The sequence below is a fragment of the Poecilia formosa genome, unplaced genomic scaffold (genome assembly GCF_000485575.1).
Source record: "Poecilia formosa unplaced genomic scaffold, Poecilia_formosa-5.1.2 Scaffold98, whole genome shotgun sequence".
In the NCBI taxonomy this organism is placed as follows: Eukaryota; Metazoa; Chordata; class Actinopteri; order Cyprinodontiformes; family Poeciliidae; genus Poecilia; species Poecilia formosa.
This window is the reverse complement of record NW_006800037.1, coordinates 1787508-1807326: the sequence shown is the minus strand read 5'-3', so window position 1 is coordinate 1807326 and position 19819 is coordinate 1787508. Positions and strand designations below refer to the sequence as shown.

General features: G+C 42.8%; 1 protein-coding gene across 3 annotated transcripts in view; it reads right to left on the bottom strand.

Annotated features, from left to right (window-relative positions):
- The window catches only part of tle2a (TLE family member 2, transcriptional corepressor a), a 49956-nt gene that overhangs the window by 3552 nt on the left and 26585 nt on the right, over positions 1–19819 (bottom strand). Inside the window, exons 3-15 of one of the 3 annotated variants that reach the window (XM_007558749.2) lie at positions 15343–15406; positions 11993–12037; positions 9911–9973; positions 8178–8282; positions 7423–7639; positions 7031–7047; positions 6163–6258; positions 5643–5687; positions 3890–4051; positions 2825–2951; positions 1866–2065; positions 1431–1507; positions 94–343 (exon numbers count right to left, since the gene is read on the bottom strand). In XM_007558749.2, the coding sequence (XP_007558811.1) occupies positions 94–343; positions 1431–1507; positions 1866–2065; positions 2825–2951; positions 3890–4051; positions 5643–5687; positions 6163–6258; positions 7031–7047; positions 7423–7639; positions 8178–8282; positions 9911–9973; positions 11993–12037; positions 15343–15406 (1468 nt within the window). The remainder of the gene's footprint in view (positions 1–93; positions 344–1430; positions 1508–1865; positions 2066–2824; positions 2952–3889; positions 4052–5642; positions 5688–6162; positions 6259–7030; positions 7048–7422; positions 7640–8177; positions 8283–9910; positions 9974–11992; positions 12038–15342; positions 15407–19819) is intronic. The other 2 variants (XM_016674623.1, XM_016674624.1) reach the window with 2 other exon arrangements.

Genomic DNA, 19819 nt, shown 5'->3' with positions numbered 1-19819 from the left:
ACACGGAGGGTGTGGAGTGCGTTAAAGTTTACGCGTGGTGCAATAAAATATGCTGCTGCTGCGTTTGGCTTCCACTCTCCCATCATGTCTCACCAGACAGTCCAGCTGGGCCATGGGGCTCTTGCTTCCCGGCTGGCTGATGTCCCACACCTTGACGCAGCCCTTGCCTCCGGTGTAGACGTGGCGTGTGGAGGTGCTGATTGTGACGGCGCACACCACCTCCCCGTGGCTCAGCGTGTGGATCTGACGGGCATGGCGCGGGATGCCCGGGCCCAGCAGGGCGTCGGGGGGGAACGGCACCGGCTGCATCTGGCCGTCGGCGCTCACGTGGAACGAGTAGGCGCTGGCAAGAGGAGAGAGGAAAGGACTGATTGAAAGATGCATTTATGATTGAAACAAGAGTGATTTTATTTTTTATTTTTTGGATTTGTGTTTAACTGTGTGCTTATGACAAGGCAGAAAGCTAATAAAACTATGTGGTTTGAAAGATACTAAACCTGAAAAGTGTAGCAGGCTTTTGTATTAAGCATCCCCACGCCTCCCTCATTCAATATTCAAAACATTTTTTGCTCCAAGTCTTTTATTAAACACTCTAGCTTTGCACATAGAGGCAGGACCGTTTACCCAGAGTTATTTGCAAAATACCTCAAATTTAATCATACTGAATATTGAACAGCAGTTAATATCCACTTTTAAAATCTTCAAAATGCCAAATTTTCTCCTCAATCCGTCGTTCTCCCCATCAACTCTGACCAGCTTCCCCGGTCCCTTAGGAAGAAACGCATCTGCAAAGCATGATGCTGCCAATACCGAGCTTCACAGTGAGGAATGTGAATTCTGGGCGCATTTATACTGAAATTCAGTGAAATAAAGGTGGAGTCTATTTACTAATCAAGTAGCTTCTGAAATCAACTCACTGATTTTTATTTTTAATCTAGAGATATCAAAAAAGGGGGGCTTAATGTAAATGCTCACCACACTTTTCAGGTTTTGATCTGTACAACATTTTGCATACCAAGTATTTTATTTCCAGCGCTTTTAGTTTGTTGATCACAAATTAAATTACAGTTAAAATATGCTGAAAGTTGTGGCTGTAAAGAGAGAAAATGTGAAAAAGTTCAAGCAGGACAAATACTTTTACAAAGCGCCACATTTGGTCTTTGGTAAAAACTCATTGTCATCTAGAATGTGTAATATACGAGACATAATCACATTATTCAAAAGAAAACCTGGGAGCTTTTTAAGGATTCTGTCTCTCCTGCTTCTGTTTAAGACTGAAAATAAGAAAAAAAAACAAAAAAAAACAAAACAAAACAAAAAAAAAACAAAACAAACCATTGACCTGAACACTGAGCTGGAAATTTCTGCTGAACTGGCGGGACCACTTTTGAACCAGAGAAGATTTTAATAATTAGGAAAAGGAAACTCACGGTTTTCCTGAGGCCGACTGCAGGCTGGCCGGAAGCCCAGGGACCCTCATGTGTGAGTGTGGAGACTCGTAGCCCACCTGCAGCAGATAAGATGCCTTAGAATAATAAAAAAAAATGGCTTAAGGAGAGGAGAGAGACAGTGGTTCATAAAGAAGAGCACTAGCTCATTAAAATGGATAATGCAGTGACAGTATCTGGATAAAAAGATCTGAATAAAACAAGATAATAAAAGAGCAAAGAGGTTTTTAAGAGGCAAGGTCACAGACTGCCAGATTTTTAAAGATAAATCACACTGCAGTTGCTTTTCCTTTGAAACACTCATGTCGTCTCCATAAATATCCAGATTTTTGCCCTTTCTGACAGCTTTATATGCTGAGGCACCACATATGACAGTGACACTGCAAAGACAAATTGTCTGCAGCGTGCCAGCCTCACCACAGGGGACCGGCCGTAGCCCGCAGCAGCTGCAGCCGCCGCCGCCGCCGCAGCTCCGTTCATCTGGGGGGAGACCAGGTGGAGGCCGGCGCCGTAGCCCCCCGCCCCGGGAAGATCTCCGTTCACCCCCGGAGGGGGCAGGCCAAAAGCCCCCGGAGGGTAGGCCCCCTGCACCGCCAGGGGATTCCTCAGACCAAGAGCTGGGAGAGAAGGAGACAGAAGAGTGTTCAACGCTCTGGAGAACACTTCTGAACAAATTTGTGATTGAAGGAAACAATTCAGTGCGTCAGTCATTCAGAATCCTTCTGTGTGATTTTTGTCACCGGCTTGAACATGATGCAAAATCTATTAAAACGAGCCTTTCAGACACCTGTGACCGACGAGCTGTGAACCAGCTGCAGGACTGGACCACTACTGACCCCTGCTGGCCACAGTGGTGTCCTGCACGGAGGCAGCACGTGGTAAGTCTGTGTGTATCCCCATCCTTTATGTCCTCCTCGCCACATGTAGGTGCATTGTGTATATATATGCTTGCTCGCATGCATAATAGAGTGTGCAAAATTGGAGCAGACACCAACAAGTAAAGTGTAAAAAAAAAAAAAAAAAAAAGAGAGAAAGATACAGTGGAATCTAGATGGAGGCTCATTATGAAGCGGCTCACAGTCACAGTCCATCACCTCTCCTAATCTTTCCATTTAAAAAGTGAAGCACGCTGAATATTTCTGCCCACAGCTGCTTATTAAGTCCAGATGGTGGTCGGCGGCGAGGAGCGGGCTGACGCTCATACCAACTAGTGCAGCCCGGCTCTGACCGACGCTGCAAGGAACAGGGTCACTGCGGGCTGAAGTGCAAAAGTGAAATCCCATTTCTAATTGAAAGGTTGAGTGCAGATTGTTAATTGCAGAGTTACAGATTTAGCATTAAAGCTACTGAATGGTTAAGCGTAGAGACGCGAGTACCAAGAGGGTCGACGCCGGGCTTTCCTGGCACCGGTCTGAACTGTGGGGGCCCACTCGGCCCCGGGGTGTTGGACTCCTGAGACATGGGGGTCCCCGGCTTCATACCAGGGGTGCTAGACTTCTCTCTCTGGAGGACAGGAACAGAGATAAGGACAGAGATGTGGTGGCAGGTTATTCACTACAGTACATTCATTCGTTATATTCAGTCATTCAGTGCTCAAAATATTTTTTTGGCTCCAGTAAAAATTACAAAATAAAAAAAAAATTAAAAATACTTTCAGTGCAGCAGCATCTTCTCCCACAGACATTTTTAGAGAGAAGAAAAATCAACATTTAATGTTAATAGATTTGTTCAGTTCAAAAAGACTGTCGTTTAACAAAAACACAAGTGGTAAAATTATTGATTCCCCTTAAAATTCATTGAACCTCCCTATTATTATCCAGACAGTGCAGATTGGATTTGGCGTTTACCTTTTAGTTTTGCTTTTCAAACTTTTTCAGTGTCAAAAACACAAATGAATGCCGGATAATTGTCACGTAGTGAAAGTTGAAACTGTCTCAGGGAGGCAGAAGCACTGAACTCTTGATAATTACACAGCTGCTAAAAACTAAAATCAAGGTGTTCGTGCACAAATGTCCATACAAATCTTGTACATTTTCTCTTTTATTCTCTCTTATTCAGCTACATATTTTTTTTTTGTTCGTTTTCTTTTTCTGGGTATGTTATTTTTAGAATAACATAACTTGCATTTTATAGGGATTTGTATATAAAAGCAAAACACACAAAAAGTAATTCATCAGTAAAAAAAAAGACTGAGAAGGCAAATGAGTTGCAAAATATAACCCACAATGACAAAGTGGCAACACAATCGCTGAGGGACGGCTGGACGGTTGTAGCACAGTAAGTGAGAAACTACTGATCCTGAACAAAATGGCAAAACAACAGTGTGGCAGCACGGAAAAGCGATGTGCTCAGAAAGAAACGCTTTACGTGTAGCTGCACATGTGAATGTGGTATTGAAGAGGAACGCGGAGATTTGTTTGACAGCACATATTTCCATCTACCTGTGGGGGATCTTTGCCTCGGGAGGGGGACGGAGCGCTGCTTGATGAAGCCAGGGAGGTGGGGCTGGCCTGTGGGGGCCCTTCCTTACGGGACGGGGGGATCTTGTCTAAACCGTTCTCCCTTGACGAGTACGACTGCACGCTGCGGGGGGACGATGGGTCCTGAATGCAAAATGCAACAGTGTATTAAATATGACAAAAGAACAAAAGCCGTAGCTCCCATTTCATTTTTTTGTTTGTTTTATATGTCATTTGATATTTGTCCGGTTTTGAAATTGTTTTGCTTTGCTTCTTTGTTTGTCAGGTTCGTTCCGCTGTGCTCACAGCAAACCAAAGTCTGCTTAGAGTAAAAACTAAATGATGCAGCTAAAGTTTCTGTTTTGCTTTAAACAAGATTCAAGTTTAAAGTTCAGGAATTTGATCTCAACCTTTAAAGGAAATGCTCTCTTTGAAGAAAAAAAAAACCCAACAAACAAACTGAATGAGATTCTTTACTTCCCCGAAGCCGCTCGTTTATGATTTAACGCATTTCCTAAGACATTTTAAAGCAGCTGTAGATTTTGAAATCCTATTTTCGCCTGAGAAAAACTTCCATAAGTTACCTCAAAAACAGAGCAGCTCTTACTAACCTGGACTCATACATGTTTAACTGATCATTAACACACATATCACAGGTAACTTAGAAACATGTCTTTCATTACGTCTTCCTCTCTGTCTATATCCTGCAGTTACAGAGCCTGCTGACAATTCACTGATGTTCATCTCGACATGATCTTGGAGAGCACTTCACTACAAGACAGGAGGTTTAGACTGAAACTATGACCTGAGCTCAAACCCTTTCCGTTTTAGGGAGGCTGTTTTGGCTGCATGTCAGCCTGAACAAAATCTCCAAGCACCCAAAAAAAAGACTTTAATCCTCAGTGGATGCTGAACCTTCTAACATCAAAATTGCATACTTTTCCAGCATCAAACTACTGGACTTTTTTTTCTTGAAGTTTAAATAGAAGTATTAAATGCAGGATCCACAAGAAAAACAAAGGACAAGGAAAAAAAAAAAGACTGCTTTTTGGCATCTGGGCAAAACATAGAGAGTGTCCTTTTCCAAATCTGTAACTCTTGTGTTGGTAATCGAAATGTGAGTGTCCTTCCCAAGTCATATTTCTTTGATTTAAGAGTTATGGTCTGATTTGTAGAAATGACTAAAACCTGCACTTTTATTGCAGGTTTTGGTCAAGAGTCCAGAGAAGTAAAAAGTGTGTTCAGTCAGTAATTTAAAAACCTAATTTCAGACAGACTCAAAGTTAGAACAGAGGTGTGTCTTGTCAAATCAGAGATAAATCTAACAGAAATGCATATCAAAGTAAAAAAAGCACAAAATTCATTAAGCATTACTTGATTTTTAACACTTTAGAAAACTAATCAGAAAAATTCCTCTTTTCAAGACATTTTAAAGCCGAGTCAAATGTTGCCTTAATGTTGTGCAAATGTGAAAACTATATTGTTTCAGGATTGTACGTGCATATTTTATTTAATTGTATTTATTTTTTTAAACACCGCAGGCTTCCTGAACTGCAGCTCAGATTGTGCACCTGTGTGCGTTGTGGATGTGTGTGTGCGTCTAAATGAGGTCAGGCAGAAGCAGAGGCGGGCATCATTATTCCTATTCATGTGATTCTGCTGGCTGTGTTTACACGGTGCATGCTGATGAAAGCGGTCAAGTGAAGCAAACAGAGGCCGGCGGCCGCCTACTAACCTCATCCACCACCAAATTATCATCGCTCTTATCCGCATCGCTGCCCTGCGAGAGAAAAGGGCATAATAATAATAAATAAATAAATAAATAAAACACTCCTAGGTTACCTGCTGTATGCAGAGAGCATAGACAAACAAACTTGACAGAAAGTAAAGATAAAAAACAAGCAGTACAAATGTAAACGACCCTTATACTATTTTAACAGTGTACAGTAAACAAGTCTCAAATCAATGACTTTCTACTTTCAAGCAACGTAATTGGCTAAAACTCACTCGACACTGTTTTCTTGGAGTAACTGTGGAGGATCACATGAGTGATCCTCCACAGTTACTCCAAGAAAACAGTACAGAGAGTCAGAACTGTAAATATTTTAGATAGAAAGAGGGCAGTTCCCCAAAGTCTGCTGGTCTTCCACTGCACAAAAGACACCGTGTCTTTTATCTGACTCGAATTGGAGGAGTTGGGTGAAACTTTCCTGCAGTTACTCAAACATTTAAGAGTGTTATGAAAGTGTCCTCACATAGTCTGTCATGAACTCCTTCTCTTCAGCTTTCCTCTTCTTGCCGTTGCTGAGGTAGTCTGTTGGGCGACCCTTGTCCCCGTTGGAGAGGGAGCTCTGCAGCGAGGGGAGGGTTCAAAAGGCAAAAAGAGTGAGCGTTCGCACACGTGAGGATGAAGGATGGAGAGGAGAAATTTATATAGAGGAGGAGATGAAGCAAGGAAGTGCAGAGGAGTAGGAGAAAGGGCGTGAGGGTGGAAAGGGAGGAAGAGGGTGATAATGAGGTGAGGGGGAGTGCATAAATCATGTCAGGCTCATGAGCCGCAGAGATGAATGTGAAAGAATATCAGGCTGCATCGACTGGCCGGCCCACTGAGGGAAGCAGCGGGAGGCAGAGTTTTCTTAACGGCAGTGCAGAAGATGGGAGAGGGAGTGAGCTAAAGTCAAAAGCTGAAAACAAATGTGAGCACATTGTGGAATAACATCGCTCCAACTAGGACATTTTCAAAACACGGCGATAGAGACGGATGTGACATTGTGTTTTTAACTTTACCCGACTAGTTTTAGAATATACTTTTCCCCACGCAGTGTTGGATTGTTTTGTGCAAATTTTTAGCATCTAACTCCTCGACAACTATACAAATCAAGTTCTGAACACGTTTCTAAGGCAATGTAATGAATTTTGAAATCAACTTTTCGTCTAACATTTTATAGATATAAACAGGGGTGACAAGTTAGCTCTTTTTTTAACGCCAGCATTTGTGGAAAGAGCTCCTCAATTTAGATCAGGATTCCCACTATGAAAATTAGTGGAACAAAATGGTGGGAAGGTTTAACTGTGCTTTACACGAGTGATCAGTAGTGAGGTGGGGGTGTAATTTGCACTCACTGGTCCGGCTTCCCGGTCTGTTCAGGTGAGGAATAAAACATCCAACACATCCAGGAAGTGTGCAGCAATGCAGCAAGGGCGAGAAAGGACAAAGAAATGCACATAATCATAAAGTTATTCACCGTAACTTCATACAATGTGCAGAAATATCCCCAAGGAGTATTATTGCCAGCAACTATGTCTATGACCTGACAGCGCTCCAAAGGAAAAATCAATCAGAATTCAACCATGCCAAGATTTAATGCTTACTCTCCTCCTACATCAGCATTGTGTTTTTTTGTTGTTGTTTTTTTGCTTCAAAAATGCCATTTGGCTCCTGCCTGAACATTGGACTCATCAACACTCTAAGCTCTGCAACACAAAGAGAATGTCACGCCTCATTTAAAGCGTACCTCTGTGGTGCTCTGCTGCAGCAGCGGAGGCTGCCGCCGCCGCCTCCAGGTGTGCCCTCTCATCTTTGGCTGCAAGCTGGGCCCCCAAAGCCCCGGACAGGGCCAGCAGGCCGGACCCTCCGCCGAGTGCCAGACCGGGGTGGGGCAGTCCTGATGGGTGTGGGCCGACTGGCAAACCCTGGGCATGCTGGGAGAGGTGCTGGGCCTGAAGCTGCTGCTGCACACGGGAGAATGAATACAAACCCAGAGAGCAAGAGAGAAAGAAAAGACGAAAGAAACTTGGGTGACTTACAAGGAGTGGAGGAAGTGGTTTCACTGGAAGTAATTAAGAAGAGGAAAAGGAGGAAGGAGGAGGGAACTAATTGCTGCGATGTGCACATAAGGAGAAATGCCAAGGTCAAAGCAGTGGCACAATTTAACAGCCCTGTGGTGAAAATTTTGATTAAAAGCAAAATTTTGATTAAAGTTTTGAAATGAATAAAAAGAAAAAAAAAAAAGTTTCGATGTTTGCAAAAACGCCAGCAAACATTTAAATCGACTTATTTTGGGAGCATTCATGTTTCTTGAACTGACGCTCGAGTGAGGTCTGAAATCAAATCTCCGTTTTTGTTAAGCGTAGTGTGAAAACGAATAATGAGCCGATGAAGTCGGCACATTTTAAAATGTAGCGCATGCCAACAGGTTGGCTTGTGCTGCAAAAAGAAAAAGAAAAAAAAAAGGAGGAAAAATAAAATATGGGAGTGTAAAGTACACACGCTCTGAGGCAGAGGGAGGAGCCCACGTACCCCTATCGAAGCATTTAGCTCCCCCATGGTCACCTGTTTGGCGCGCTCCATGGCCTGGACCACCTGCTGCTGGTGCTGCGGATCAAACCAGAACACCAACCAGTCAACTTACAGTCTGCTAACTTTACATAAAAAAACAGGAGCATTTACATAAATTAAAACATCATCGAAATGATCATTAATTTCAGAAGTCCAATTCAAAAAGTAAAGCTCGTTTATAAACTCATTACACACAGTGTGACAATTCCAGTCTTCATTCTGTTAGTTTTGATTATTACGGCTTTCTGGCAATTAAAACCCAAGAATCGGAATAACACTTGACTAATTAAGAACGACAATTTTAACACAAAAAATTTCTGCCTGTATTATGTCTTAAGCAACCAAGGAGATGGTTTATCCTTCTTAAAGAGAGTAAATTACAACAAGTTGGCTGTTCACAAAGACCATTCATGGAACGTTGGATGGAAGGAAAAAGTATGGTAGAAAAACCTTTTTAGGTAACTTGGAGAATTATGAAGCAAAGCATATGTAAGAGCATAGAGTAGATTCACAAGGCGTGGAGAAAAGTTCCAGTTGTTCACAACATGGATTAGGACGACAGCATTCCTCCTGGTAAACCAATCACTGGAAATCAGAAGCATCTTAGCGAAGACGAGGCGATGGTTGCAAAAGAGGTTCAAAGTCTTATTTTTAGGCAAAAGCAAACCTTGCATTTCATTTCATTCATTCATTTCATTTCTTCTGGAGGAAAAATGCAAAGGAATAGAATCCATGATCTTTTAGGTGCAGTGCGAAGTTTCCACATCATCTCATCTGCTGGGGTCGGTCCACTCTGTTCGATCAAGCCCAAAGTCAACTCAGCCGCCTACCGGGAAACTTTAGAGCACGTCACGCTTCCATCAGCCGGCTGGTTTTATAGAGGTGTGATTTTATTTTCCAGCAGTAGTTGGTACCCACCCCAAACTCACACACACACACGCAACCTGGTACCAAAAGCTGGTTAAATAACCGTGGTGTTCCCGTTTCTGATTGGCCAGCAAACTGACCTGAACCCCGTAGAGAATCTATGGAGTAAGATGAGGAACACCAAACCCAACAATCCACTCAGGCTGCAATTAAACCTGAGCTGCCTGAACGCCTCAGCAGAGCTACAGGCCGATCGCTTCCCTGTTACGCAGCACCAACGCAGCAATTCATGAAAAGGAATCCCAAATGTGCACCTACTTTGTATTAGATTCATGTAGACCAACTTCTCTGTACATCAGCCTTTACTGCTCTTAAGTACGACTATAATTTCATTTGAAAATAAAATCGGGGTTTAACTGGCTATAAGCCGTAATCTCTAAAATTAACAGAAATAAACGCTTGAAATGCTGAAAACACCTGAGGTTCACTTTTTCAACTGAATTGCTGAACCTTTACATTTGCTGAGATGTGCCTCAATGAGCACATGACAACTTGGACAATTGGTGTAGAATGAAACCCTTCGATGAGCATCTTTTTTTTTTTTTAAATTTGCTCTTTAGTCTAAATGGAGGCACACCGCTCTGTCCTGTCCATCTGCAGCTCTGCATGTGCGTGTGTGTGAGAGATATTGATAAATGTGGGCATGGCCACTTTTGTGTGGGTTCCTGTCACAAAGTAGAGACAGAGAACTGAATACAGAGTGTGTGTGTGTGTGTGTACGTGTGTACATGTCCCACCTCCTGTGTCAGAAAGGGGATGAGCTGAGCACATATCACGTTCAACCGCTTGGCAATCTCTGTCTGAAAGAGCGAAAAAAAAACAAAAAGATACCGTCACTTTGATGAATAAACACACAAACAATCACACCGCCAAGACCGAGCATGTACACAAAGAGACACACACACACGCGCAGACGCGAAGGGTACGCGCACACACACACTGAGTTTTGGCCTGCTTCTCCCAGGGCCGGAGTGGTAAATATTTCAGCTGCTTACATCTGGTCCATGCAAATGGAAACTCTGCCAGAGAGTTTGGCTAAAATATTCATGGACAGCATCTGCTGTGGCCACAACCAGCCCACACAGAGAGCGAGAGTGTGTGTGCGTGTGTGTGTATGCACAAAGACAAGAAGAAAAGACACAACAAACCTCATCTCGTGTGGGTGTGTGTGTGTCTGTGCATGTCTGTTTTGTCTCTGTGTGTTTGTATTTATGCATGTACGGTTTTGTGAGTGCGTGTTCTCCGTTCGGTGGAAGGGTTTTGGGTTTGAAGGTCTCGTCTTCTTTGTACTTTGTGTGTGTGTGTGTGTGTGTGTGTGTGTGTGTGTGTGTCTGCCAGGACACACTAAAACATTGCCAGCAGCAAACTTTTCCTCCATTATCCCTCCATTTATCCATTCTTCCTTACCATCCGGACGGTAATCAGTGTGACGTACACCGTGGTGTTAGCTCTGACACACACCAGTGTGTTCGGTGGCCGGTCCAACCAGGCCGTTAGGGCCAGTAATGATATGCATGCAGAGATCATGACAGCATCATTATGGCTGCAGGCTGTTTATCTTGTTGACAGCAGCTACTCTTTGAAGTGGGTGTTTGTGTGTGGGAGAATGCATGCGCATTTCCACCTCCACACAAACACACACCCTCAGCCTCCCGCTCTTAAGTGATTTATTGATGCTGGACTGAACTCCTCCCCTCCCTCCACCTCCCCCCATTTCTTTTTTCCTTGCGTTCCTCTCTCATTGCTCTGACTAGCCTCATCTCTCCCCATTGGACTCCCAACCCCTGCCCTTCTTCCCTCCATGCTCTGAATCCATCCCTCCCTCCCCCCTTCCCCCCACAAGCCTCCCACCCCCAGGGAGACACAATGATTTCTTGTTAGAGAACTTCAGCTACTAAATGACATCTTCAGGAGAGGGGGAGAAAACGGAGAGAACATGAGCAATCTACAGGAGGAGAATAGAAGGGTAGGATGAAATGGGAGAGGGAAAATGAAAAGAGGGGGCGGAGGAGAGAAAAGAGGAGGAATGGGGGCACAGTGGGTTGAGGAAATGACTGTCGAAGGACGGATGCGGGATGGAGGGGAGAAATGGTTAAAAGAGAAACAGAAGAAAGGCAGAGGAGGGGAGGGGGGGCAGAATTCAGACTGGGTGGAGGCGGGAGGAGGGGAAAGGCAGCAGTGGCGGCGCGTCAAAAGCGGAGCGATTGAGATGGCGAAATGAAGAAAGGGAGCGGAGAAAGATAGAGAGTAGACAGCAGGAAGGCAGTGACCTGATTTAAAGTGAAATTCAGCATGGACTGAATGTCTGCGAAGGAGGCCGAGGTGGAGGAGGGGATGCAGACAAACAGGAGACGGAGAAATCAATGAAGCAATGGAGAGGAGACGAGACATGGATAGTGTAAATAATAATAATAAAAAAAGGAGATATTAAGAAATAACAGCATTAAGAAAAAAGGCAGAAAGACCGGGGGGGAGGGGTGTGTGTGAGTGGGAGTGGGGGGACGAGCAGTGCAGGAATGACAGGAGAAACAAACGGGGATTAATAATGGGCAGGAGGGAAGGGCAGAGCACTCCTCTAGCTGTGGTGGAGAAATGAATTCTGTTTGTGGATCTTATTAACGCCTCCGCAGCGCAAACATGCTCTAGAAGGCCATCAGAAAACCGAGATTAGCAGCAGAGAAAGAAAAACACACTTTTTTGGGAAACAAGAGTTACTCAGAGCTGAGAAGGATGTTAGTGAAAGAAATCAGGAACCCCCCTTACCCCCCCACAAAGTTTAGGAGAAACGGAGCAAAGCAGCAGACCAGGAGATGACTCACCTGTTTGTGCATTTCGATGTTAAGGCCGTAGGACATTTCATAATACTGAAACAAAAAGGAGAAGATTAGGAGAAGATCGTAGTTATACAAAATAAAGAATAGGACTGAAATGATTTTTTTCGTGCTGAATGGTTTTTAGATATGAAGTGGTGATTATTCATTTACTGCCGAAACAAAGATGCCTACAGTTTCATCCTTCTGGTTTAAAATGGCCATAACACAGAGTCAACAGAGATATTCTTTTATTGCCAAGAGCTTAGATGAAAAACCCAAAGTGAACAATGAATCCTCAACATATTTGTAAACTGTCACAGTGAAACGCATTCCCATCAGAGCTTTACTCCAAAGATGTGCTCAAATACCATTTAATCTTAACCAATATGATAGTTATTTTGTGCATCAGTTATAGCTGCACAATATCTTGATTTGCAAGCATCACTGAAATTTCAACATCCATCACAAAGGACTGCTGTGATGCAGTGTCTAGAAGGCTAATATGCATTAAGGGTCTACGTACAATATAAACTGTGCAAGTCAGAAGGGAGTCAGCTGAAGAGCAAACGGTCTGCTGATGTTTCTGCTATGATAACCAAGGTACTTTATCCAAGCCGCATATTTGTGATGTTGTATTAGATACAAACACTTCATGAGCATAACTGTGCAGCAGACAGGAATGGGACAGACACAAAGGAAAACAAATTAGACTTTAACAACCTCACCGTCAAGCACAGTCACAGAACATGTCGAGCCTCCGATCCCAAAAACAACAACAAAATAATCACTATGTAGTAAAACAGGTGAGTGCTCATTTCTACACACCTTCGTTAGGCTTACCCATAAAACAACAGGGTATTAGAAAAGAGAGGTTTTGTGCTTTGCATAAATCTGTCTATAATGACCAAATCCAAAAAATGCTCCAAATAAAACTACAGAGAAAAAAAGAATTCAAACCAGTGGAAACTTTTTGCTGCCAGACTCATCCGACTGCAACCATGTGCACGCCGAGGTGCCGTATGTCCCTAAAAGCACATCGCCACTAATTTAACCTCGACTGCTGAAGTCGGAGGCACTGAAGCAGCTCTAGTGTCACTTCAACCTAAGCCAGAAATACAAATCGATGCACTGAAATTGTGGTTGGACAAACTACAGCGATAATCAGGTCTAATGTGAGCCGCTGGACCGCTGCTTTTATCTTAAAGCGCGAGGAGCTGCGAGACACGCCGGAGGAGATGAATGCCACGGAGATGGCTGAGGATGCCTCTCTTCCCTCAGAGATGGACAAAAAGGAGAGCATTTTAAAGTCAGATGCTTTGAAAAGTGACAGGCTGACATTTGCTTTTCAGTGCGGCTGGTAGTGGGGAGAGGAGATTGGCAGTGGAGCAGCCAAAACAGGCTGGCAGGCTGGAAGAGGAGATGGCAGGGGTCCCCTGTCTCCAGATATTTCTCCTGGCAGTCAGCATCCATATGAGTGTGTGTGTGTGTGTGTGTGTGTGTGTGTGTGTGTGTGTGTGTGTGTGTGTGTGTGTGTGTGAGTGCAGGTGTGTGTGTGTGCGTATTTGTGTTTCAAGCACAAGTCTACAACTGTGTGGGCGTGTTCACCTATGTGCTTTGCATGCTTTGGTGCGAGTACGTTTTAAATCGAGCCATGCGAGTGAGCACACACTCCTCTGCCTGTGTGTGTGTGTTTGCCTCTAAGCCTCCATAAAAGATGCCTTCCCTGGCAGCTCCGCCTAGCAGCTCTTTGCCAAGTTTCGCCTGTTGCTTAGCAACATCCAAACTACCCCAAATCATCAGCCGGCAAAAAAGAGCCGATGCCAGCTACCATCTCCTCCCCCTCACAAGCTTAGACTCCGTGCCAGGATTGCCACATAGCTGTTTTTTTGGAACAGCAGGTTCTGGGCAGCTCACACTCCGTCAGCTGTGCTGCTTCTTGGCTCTGATCACAAGTAAATCAAGACTTGGCATGGGGAGGGCATGGGGGATGGCAGACTTAAAACTCAAAGATGGACCAAGGGTTTTGGCCCCTCATTCATACAGAAAAAAATAATCTGCTGTTTGAGTACATGTCAGAAAATTTATTCTTTTGAGTATTCCCCCCCGGACCCCCATGATTTCATGACATTGTTCCGGAAAACTTCAGCTCCATAATTGTGGCAACAAAGCAAATCAACCCAAGTGAAAACGTTTCATCTATAAAATGTAATACACACAAAATAATTAGATATCAATAATAAAGTACAACATAAATGAAAATATTGAGGAGCTGCCAATTCCTTGTGTTATTGTACTTAAAAAAAAAATGTTTTTTTTTTCCTCCTCATTTTATGAAAACTTGTTGCTTTTAAAAACGTGGACTGCAGACTTCATGTGAACCATGCATGAACACATTGAAACTGGCTTGTTTGAACTTAATACGGCTCTCGTTGCACTGCTGTGGCTCCCAACCTCTTTATCTGACAGCAGCAAGGGCAACAAACTTCGAGGAACCAATCCGTGCAATACTAAGAACGGCAACTCATTTTAGTATAAGCAACATATAACGTGTACTTTAACACACTTTTTACAGCACTAAAAACCAAAGATAATATTTAACATCAACCTGTACTTCTCTCATCAGTGTTTTAGTCCTTCCAGGAAAAACAGGGTGTCAGAATTTAAACTGGTATGTCAGAGCTGGTGCCTCCATTTTCTTCAACTCGTATTTAGTTGACTGGAAGCCAAAAAGTACAAAAAAAAAAAAAAAAAAAAAAAAACTTTTTGTATTGCGCACGTACAGTTAATGTTGCAGTTTTTCAGACAGCATTGTAAAGATGACTGTGATTCAACACAGCTCTAGGTGGGATTATTGCAACATACACACACACACACACACACAAAAACCTTTAAGTGACAGGGTGCTGACCAACTTCAGGGAATTTTCTTTGTTAAACAAATTACTAGTCTAATGTTAAAATCCTATTGCTACATCATTCATTAGTTCATCTATAAAAAAATAATTCTGGAAAATAAACCTACATACATGCATTAAGAAAAGATTCACATCGTCTTTGCCACATAGTAACATTGTGGATGATTACATTTTTAAAAAAACGATTAAAACTACTATTGCTCTGATGGTACTTGGAATAATCTCTTGAAATGAAGTAAAACTTCTCAAAATGTGGGATCATAAACTTTCAGTTTGTCTGATAAGCAGACAAAATAATTTTATGTGCATGCATATTCCAGTTTTGAAATTTCAATCTCTCTCTTTTTTTTGTTTTTTTTCTTTGGCTATGTGGCAGCTACAAACAGTTGAAAGCGATTTCTGTGACTTGGCGCTGCGTTTGTTTTTGGAAGAGGCGTCTCACCATAACGTAGTGTCTTTGGATCTCGGTCTTCTCCGTGGCCAGTTTCTCACACTCCAGTTTCAAACTGCAACAGAGGAGAGCAGAAAAACAAACTGTTTGGTGTATCATCCTCCGAATAAAAATACACAATGCAATTAGCGACATAACAAATTACTCCTCCAGCCCTGTGCTCGTCCCCCTCCCCTTTCCACTTCTGTCCCTTCATCGCTCACTGGGGAGGAGGGAGCAGGGTGACTGGAGTGCTGACAGCCCATTATCACCTCAGAGCAGAGCAGAAATAGACAAAGTCACGCTTGGAGCCTGAAACCCAGCCAAGACTGCAGGGAGGCACATCCAAGGTGTCTCTTTGCTCCTCGCACTTCCTCCCTCTCTCTGGACAACTTTCAGTACATCCATGGACCTTCTTTCCCATTTGACTGCTTTCCTAATTATCTGCAAACCCTTCTGTCTTAAGTGTCAATTTGCTCCTCATTCACATTGAATTTTTAATTCAAGTTGTAGCTCCAGCTTTAAGTGGAGCAAATAAGAAAATCAGAGAAGAAAATCCTCTTTTTTTTCCTGCATCCAAAGCTGCTGTCCTGCAAAAACTGGACCCGTAGTTAGGCGTTTCCAAGTCCAGACCCATAAATTTGTCCCTTTTATGTTTCCTGCTCATTCTGCCTCAAAAATAATTATCTGCTGCTGCACCCCACCTCTAAGCTCCCTCCCAAGCAAGCCAGAACATTTGGGCCCTTGGCAGTTTACACCGACTTGTTTGCAGGTAGCAGATTGATTGATTATGTGGGGGCGAGTAACAGGAGGGTGGGGGGGCCGGTTGTTGTTGCGGAGAGGTGGGACACTGGAGGTGGGTGGAAAGAGGGTCGTTTGGTGGGAGAAAATTAGAATATGATTAATACCGCAACATTACCCCCAGCCGCAACAGGTAATAACGTCCCCATCCGCTCCCTTCCTCTAGTGCCGCGTGCGCACACGCTCATAATTGACTCATTTATCATTGCCAGCCAGTTGAGCAGACAAGGGAGGTGAGGGAGAGAGGCAGGACGACAAGTAAGGAGGAGGTAGTGGTGGAAGAAGTATTGCGAGGATTAAACCCCACACCCGCTCTCCAGATTTTATTACAGTGGAATTGGCTCTTGGCAGGATTCGCTCACAGCTGGGCTGAGAAGGAGCTACCAGTTTCTTTATTTTTTTTTTTTTATTCAATTTATAACATTAAAAAACTTGAAACGCTTTGACTACTCCCCCAACTTCACATACTGATTGCACACAGAAGTTAGACGTCAACTTAGTGATGTTACTTAATATTTTAGTGTACTTAATTTTCCCACAAATTAGATCCAACATGAAAATCTTAATTTTTTTTTAAAAGGGAGAAAATAATCCATATTTAGAAATGCACAGAGAAACCAGGTGTTTTTACAAACCGAGATTAGGGCTGGGCGATATGACTGAGAAACGTAAATGATAAATGGCTTGTGCTTCTTATCAGGTCCTTTGCTTTACACTACATTCACGTCATACTTCATTCACACACTGATGGTGGCAAACTACTGGATAGTAGCCACAGCAGGGGCAGTCTGACAGAGGCGAAGCTGCTATGCAGCAGCGCCACCAGATCCTCTGACCACCACCAGTAGGCAAGGCAGGTGAAGTGTCTTGCCTATAGAGACAAAACGACACAGGGAATCGAACCAGAAACCCACTGATTGTGGGACAATCGACACTGATTGTCCCACAATCAGTGGGTTAGACGGATAATTACTGATTAGACGTGAGCATTGGTCACCTTTCTGGTTTGTCCAGTTATACTCAATCACTCAGCACCGTTATTTTATTTTTAAGCAGTTATGAGACACAGAGGTAAAACCTGAAACTGCTGCTGCACAAGTCAACAGGTTGTTGCTAGGCAACCAAAGAGGAGGTTAGTTAGTTGATGCCACTGACCTAGATTAGCTGGCCACGAGAAGGTGAGAAGTTCCTCCATCTACATCCCAGAGTGCTGTGGAGTTCTGGACCAGAGTTGAACTTTGTATCATATTTTCTGTTGATATTGATCCTCTATCTATCACGATTTATGTTTTATTGCTGAGCCCTAGCCGAGATGATACTGTAGGTTGTTTTAACCATCCTTAAAACATGACATTTAACGTCATACAAACCAGAACCTTCTACACAGTGCAAACATCCAACTAAATGATAACTTAGTCACCAGATAGCTAGCTGCCAGAGGACCACTTTTTAGTTTCTCTCACTACCATTATTAACATGATTATTTTAACTCATTTTAACTAGTTTATGAAACAGAATGAAAAGGAGAAAAACCAAACTAAAGTGTCTGAGCAGCAACACTGAATTAAAATGCATAGAACATGTTTTATAAATGTTCCTTGATCTCTATGCTTTGGCAGATTGTCAACACTTTGTATTATTCGTAGGCTAACCATAGCACAACAAAGTTGCTCTGTTTTACCGTTTTGTCCAGCATGGCAGAAGCTGGATTTGGAAATGTTGACAGAATGTTTTTGGAAATCTCTGATACAGAAAGTATCTGCATCCTCAAGAACATGCACACACACAAACACACACACACTCACATGCACGTTTAAAATGTCCAAAGTCAAAACCCACTTGATTCAGCACATTTAGTTTCTGGCTAATAAATCTCAACACAAGTCATAGACAGAAAACCTCTCTTTACACCTGAAAAATTAGTGTCTGGCACTGGACAATAGCTTTAAAAAGCTGCACTGCTAATGTATAGACATCCACCCACAGGCTGACAGCTCTTCTGCTTAGGAAAAGACCTGCAGGTTGCACCAAGAAAGCAATAACCTTTCCTCACAAAATGGACTTCAAGGAATGAAATTACAGTGCGAGTGTGTAACCATTATGTGACTGTGGGAGCACAAAAGAGTTAGATGGAGGGAGTAAATGAGGGAGAGAGAGAGGAGGAGAGAAGCATAGGAAGTAGGCATTTCTTGTTGGAGTGATTGCCTGTAATAATTAGTGTTTGGCAGAGCACCGTTTACTGAGAGGAGGGAGAGAAGTTCCAGAGGACGAAGAGAAAGACGGCAAATAGGGGATGAAACTAGACTGAATGAGCGAGCAGGAGAAAGACACGAGAGCAGATATGACACGAGTGTGTGTGTCTGTGGTGGGCTTGGACGCTCCAATCTTTCACTGGCGGTGACAGGAGATAAGATGATCAGCTGAATGTGCTACAAATCTGCAGGCAGCCAGACAGCTCTGTCAGTACCGCACAGCAACTAGACACACACGCACACACGCACACACGCGCACACACACACACACACACACACAATATGGGAGCATCTAAAAATGCACACGGATTGTCACACAATAGCATCATGCAGAATATAAACACAAGCACATAGAAACTGTGCAAAAATTAGAATATATCAAGTATATAAAGAGCCACATAGACAGAGAGCTGCTAAATAAACAGCAGAGAACACCCACATGCATTAATGAAAGCCTGCAGACAGAAGCAGCTAATTCTATTCCTTGAGAAAAATTTCGTAAACATTTGAAGTGGTGCATTTGCTATTGGAAAAAGATCCTGTGTTAATTTGAAAAAAATAGTGATTTTATTTTCCAAAAGGGAATTTTCTATATGAACATGTTTGTCTGGCATAAATAATTGGACAGTATAAAGGAAAACAGGAGCCTGTAGGTGGTGTTGCAGTCAAAACCACCTCGGCCAACATCAAGTCAAGAACACACACAGATAAGTCCAAGACTTTAATGTGGCTGACCAAACCAATACAATTATTTTCAAGACATGTCTGTAAATCACATTTTTTGTTTATTTTTATTTTTTTTTTTAAGAAAAATTGCCTGTTCCAACTCATTAGCAAGCTGAGGTCCAGACTAATTGGTCATCTAACTTTTCACTTAGGTGCACTGTGACAACGTTTAGGTGAAACTGAACTTGTATACAAGTAGATCTCGACGAAATGCTACAAGCTAAAAACAGACTAAACAACTCTGACAACTAAACACATCTAACTAAATATCAACTAAAAGGCAGAGAACCGAGAGTAGATGAGTGAAAATGTAGGATTCAACAGCGTCCTCTCCTAAATATAGCACAGATGAAAAAAATAAAATAAACATCTTTATTTGTCCTGAAAAATGTTTCTCCTCCATGTTCTTTCATCCTCCCATCGTAAGCATTTAGATGGCAATGTTGAAAACCAAGTAATTAAATATAAAAAAATAATGGTCACATTTTATTCAACACTGTCCAACACATGTTGGTATGAATAGTCGTTTGCCTCATTTGTCCTGTGATGGACAGCCTGCTCGTCCAGGGTAGGAATGAGCTGGTTTGAGTTTCCCTCAGTTTAGCCTCGAGTAAAAATGCCAAGTTTTCATGGTATAACACAGTATTAAAACAAATCTCATTCGTTTTGTCTGCAAAACAGGAGAGCAGTAATTTTTCATACTGCCATCA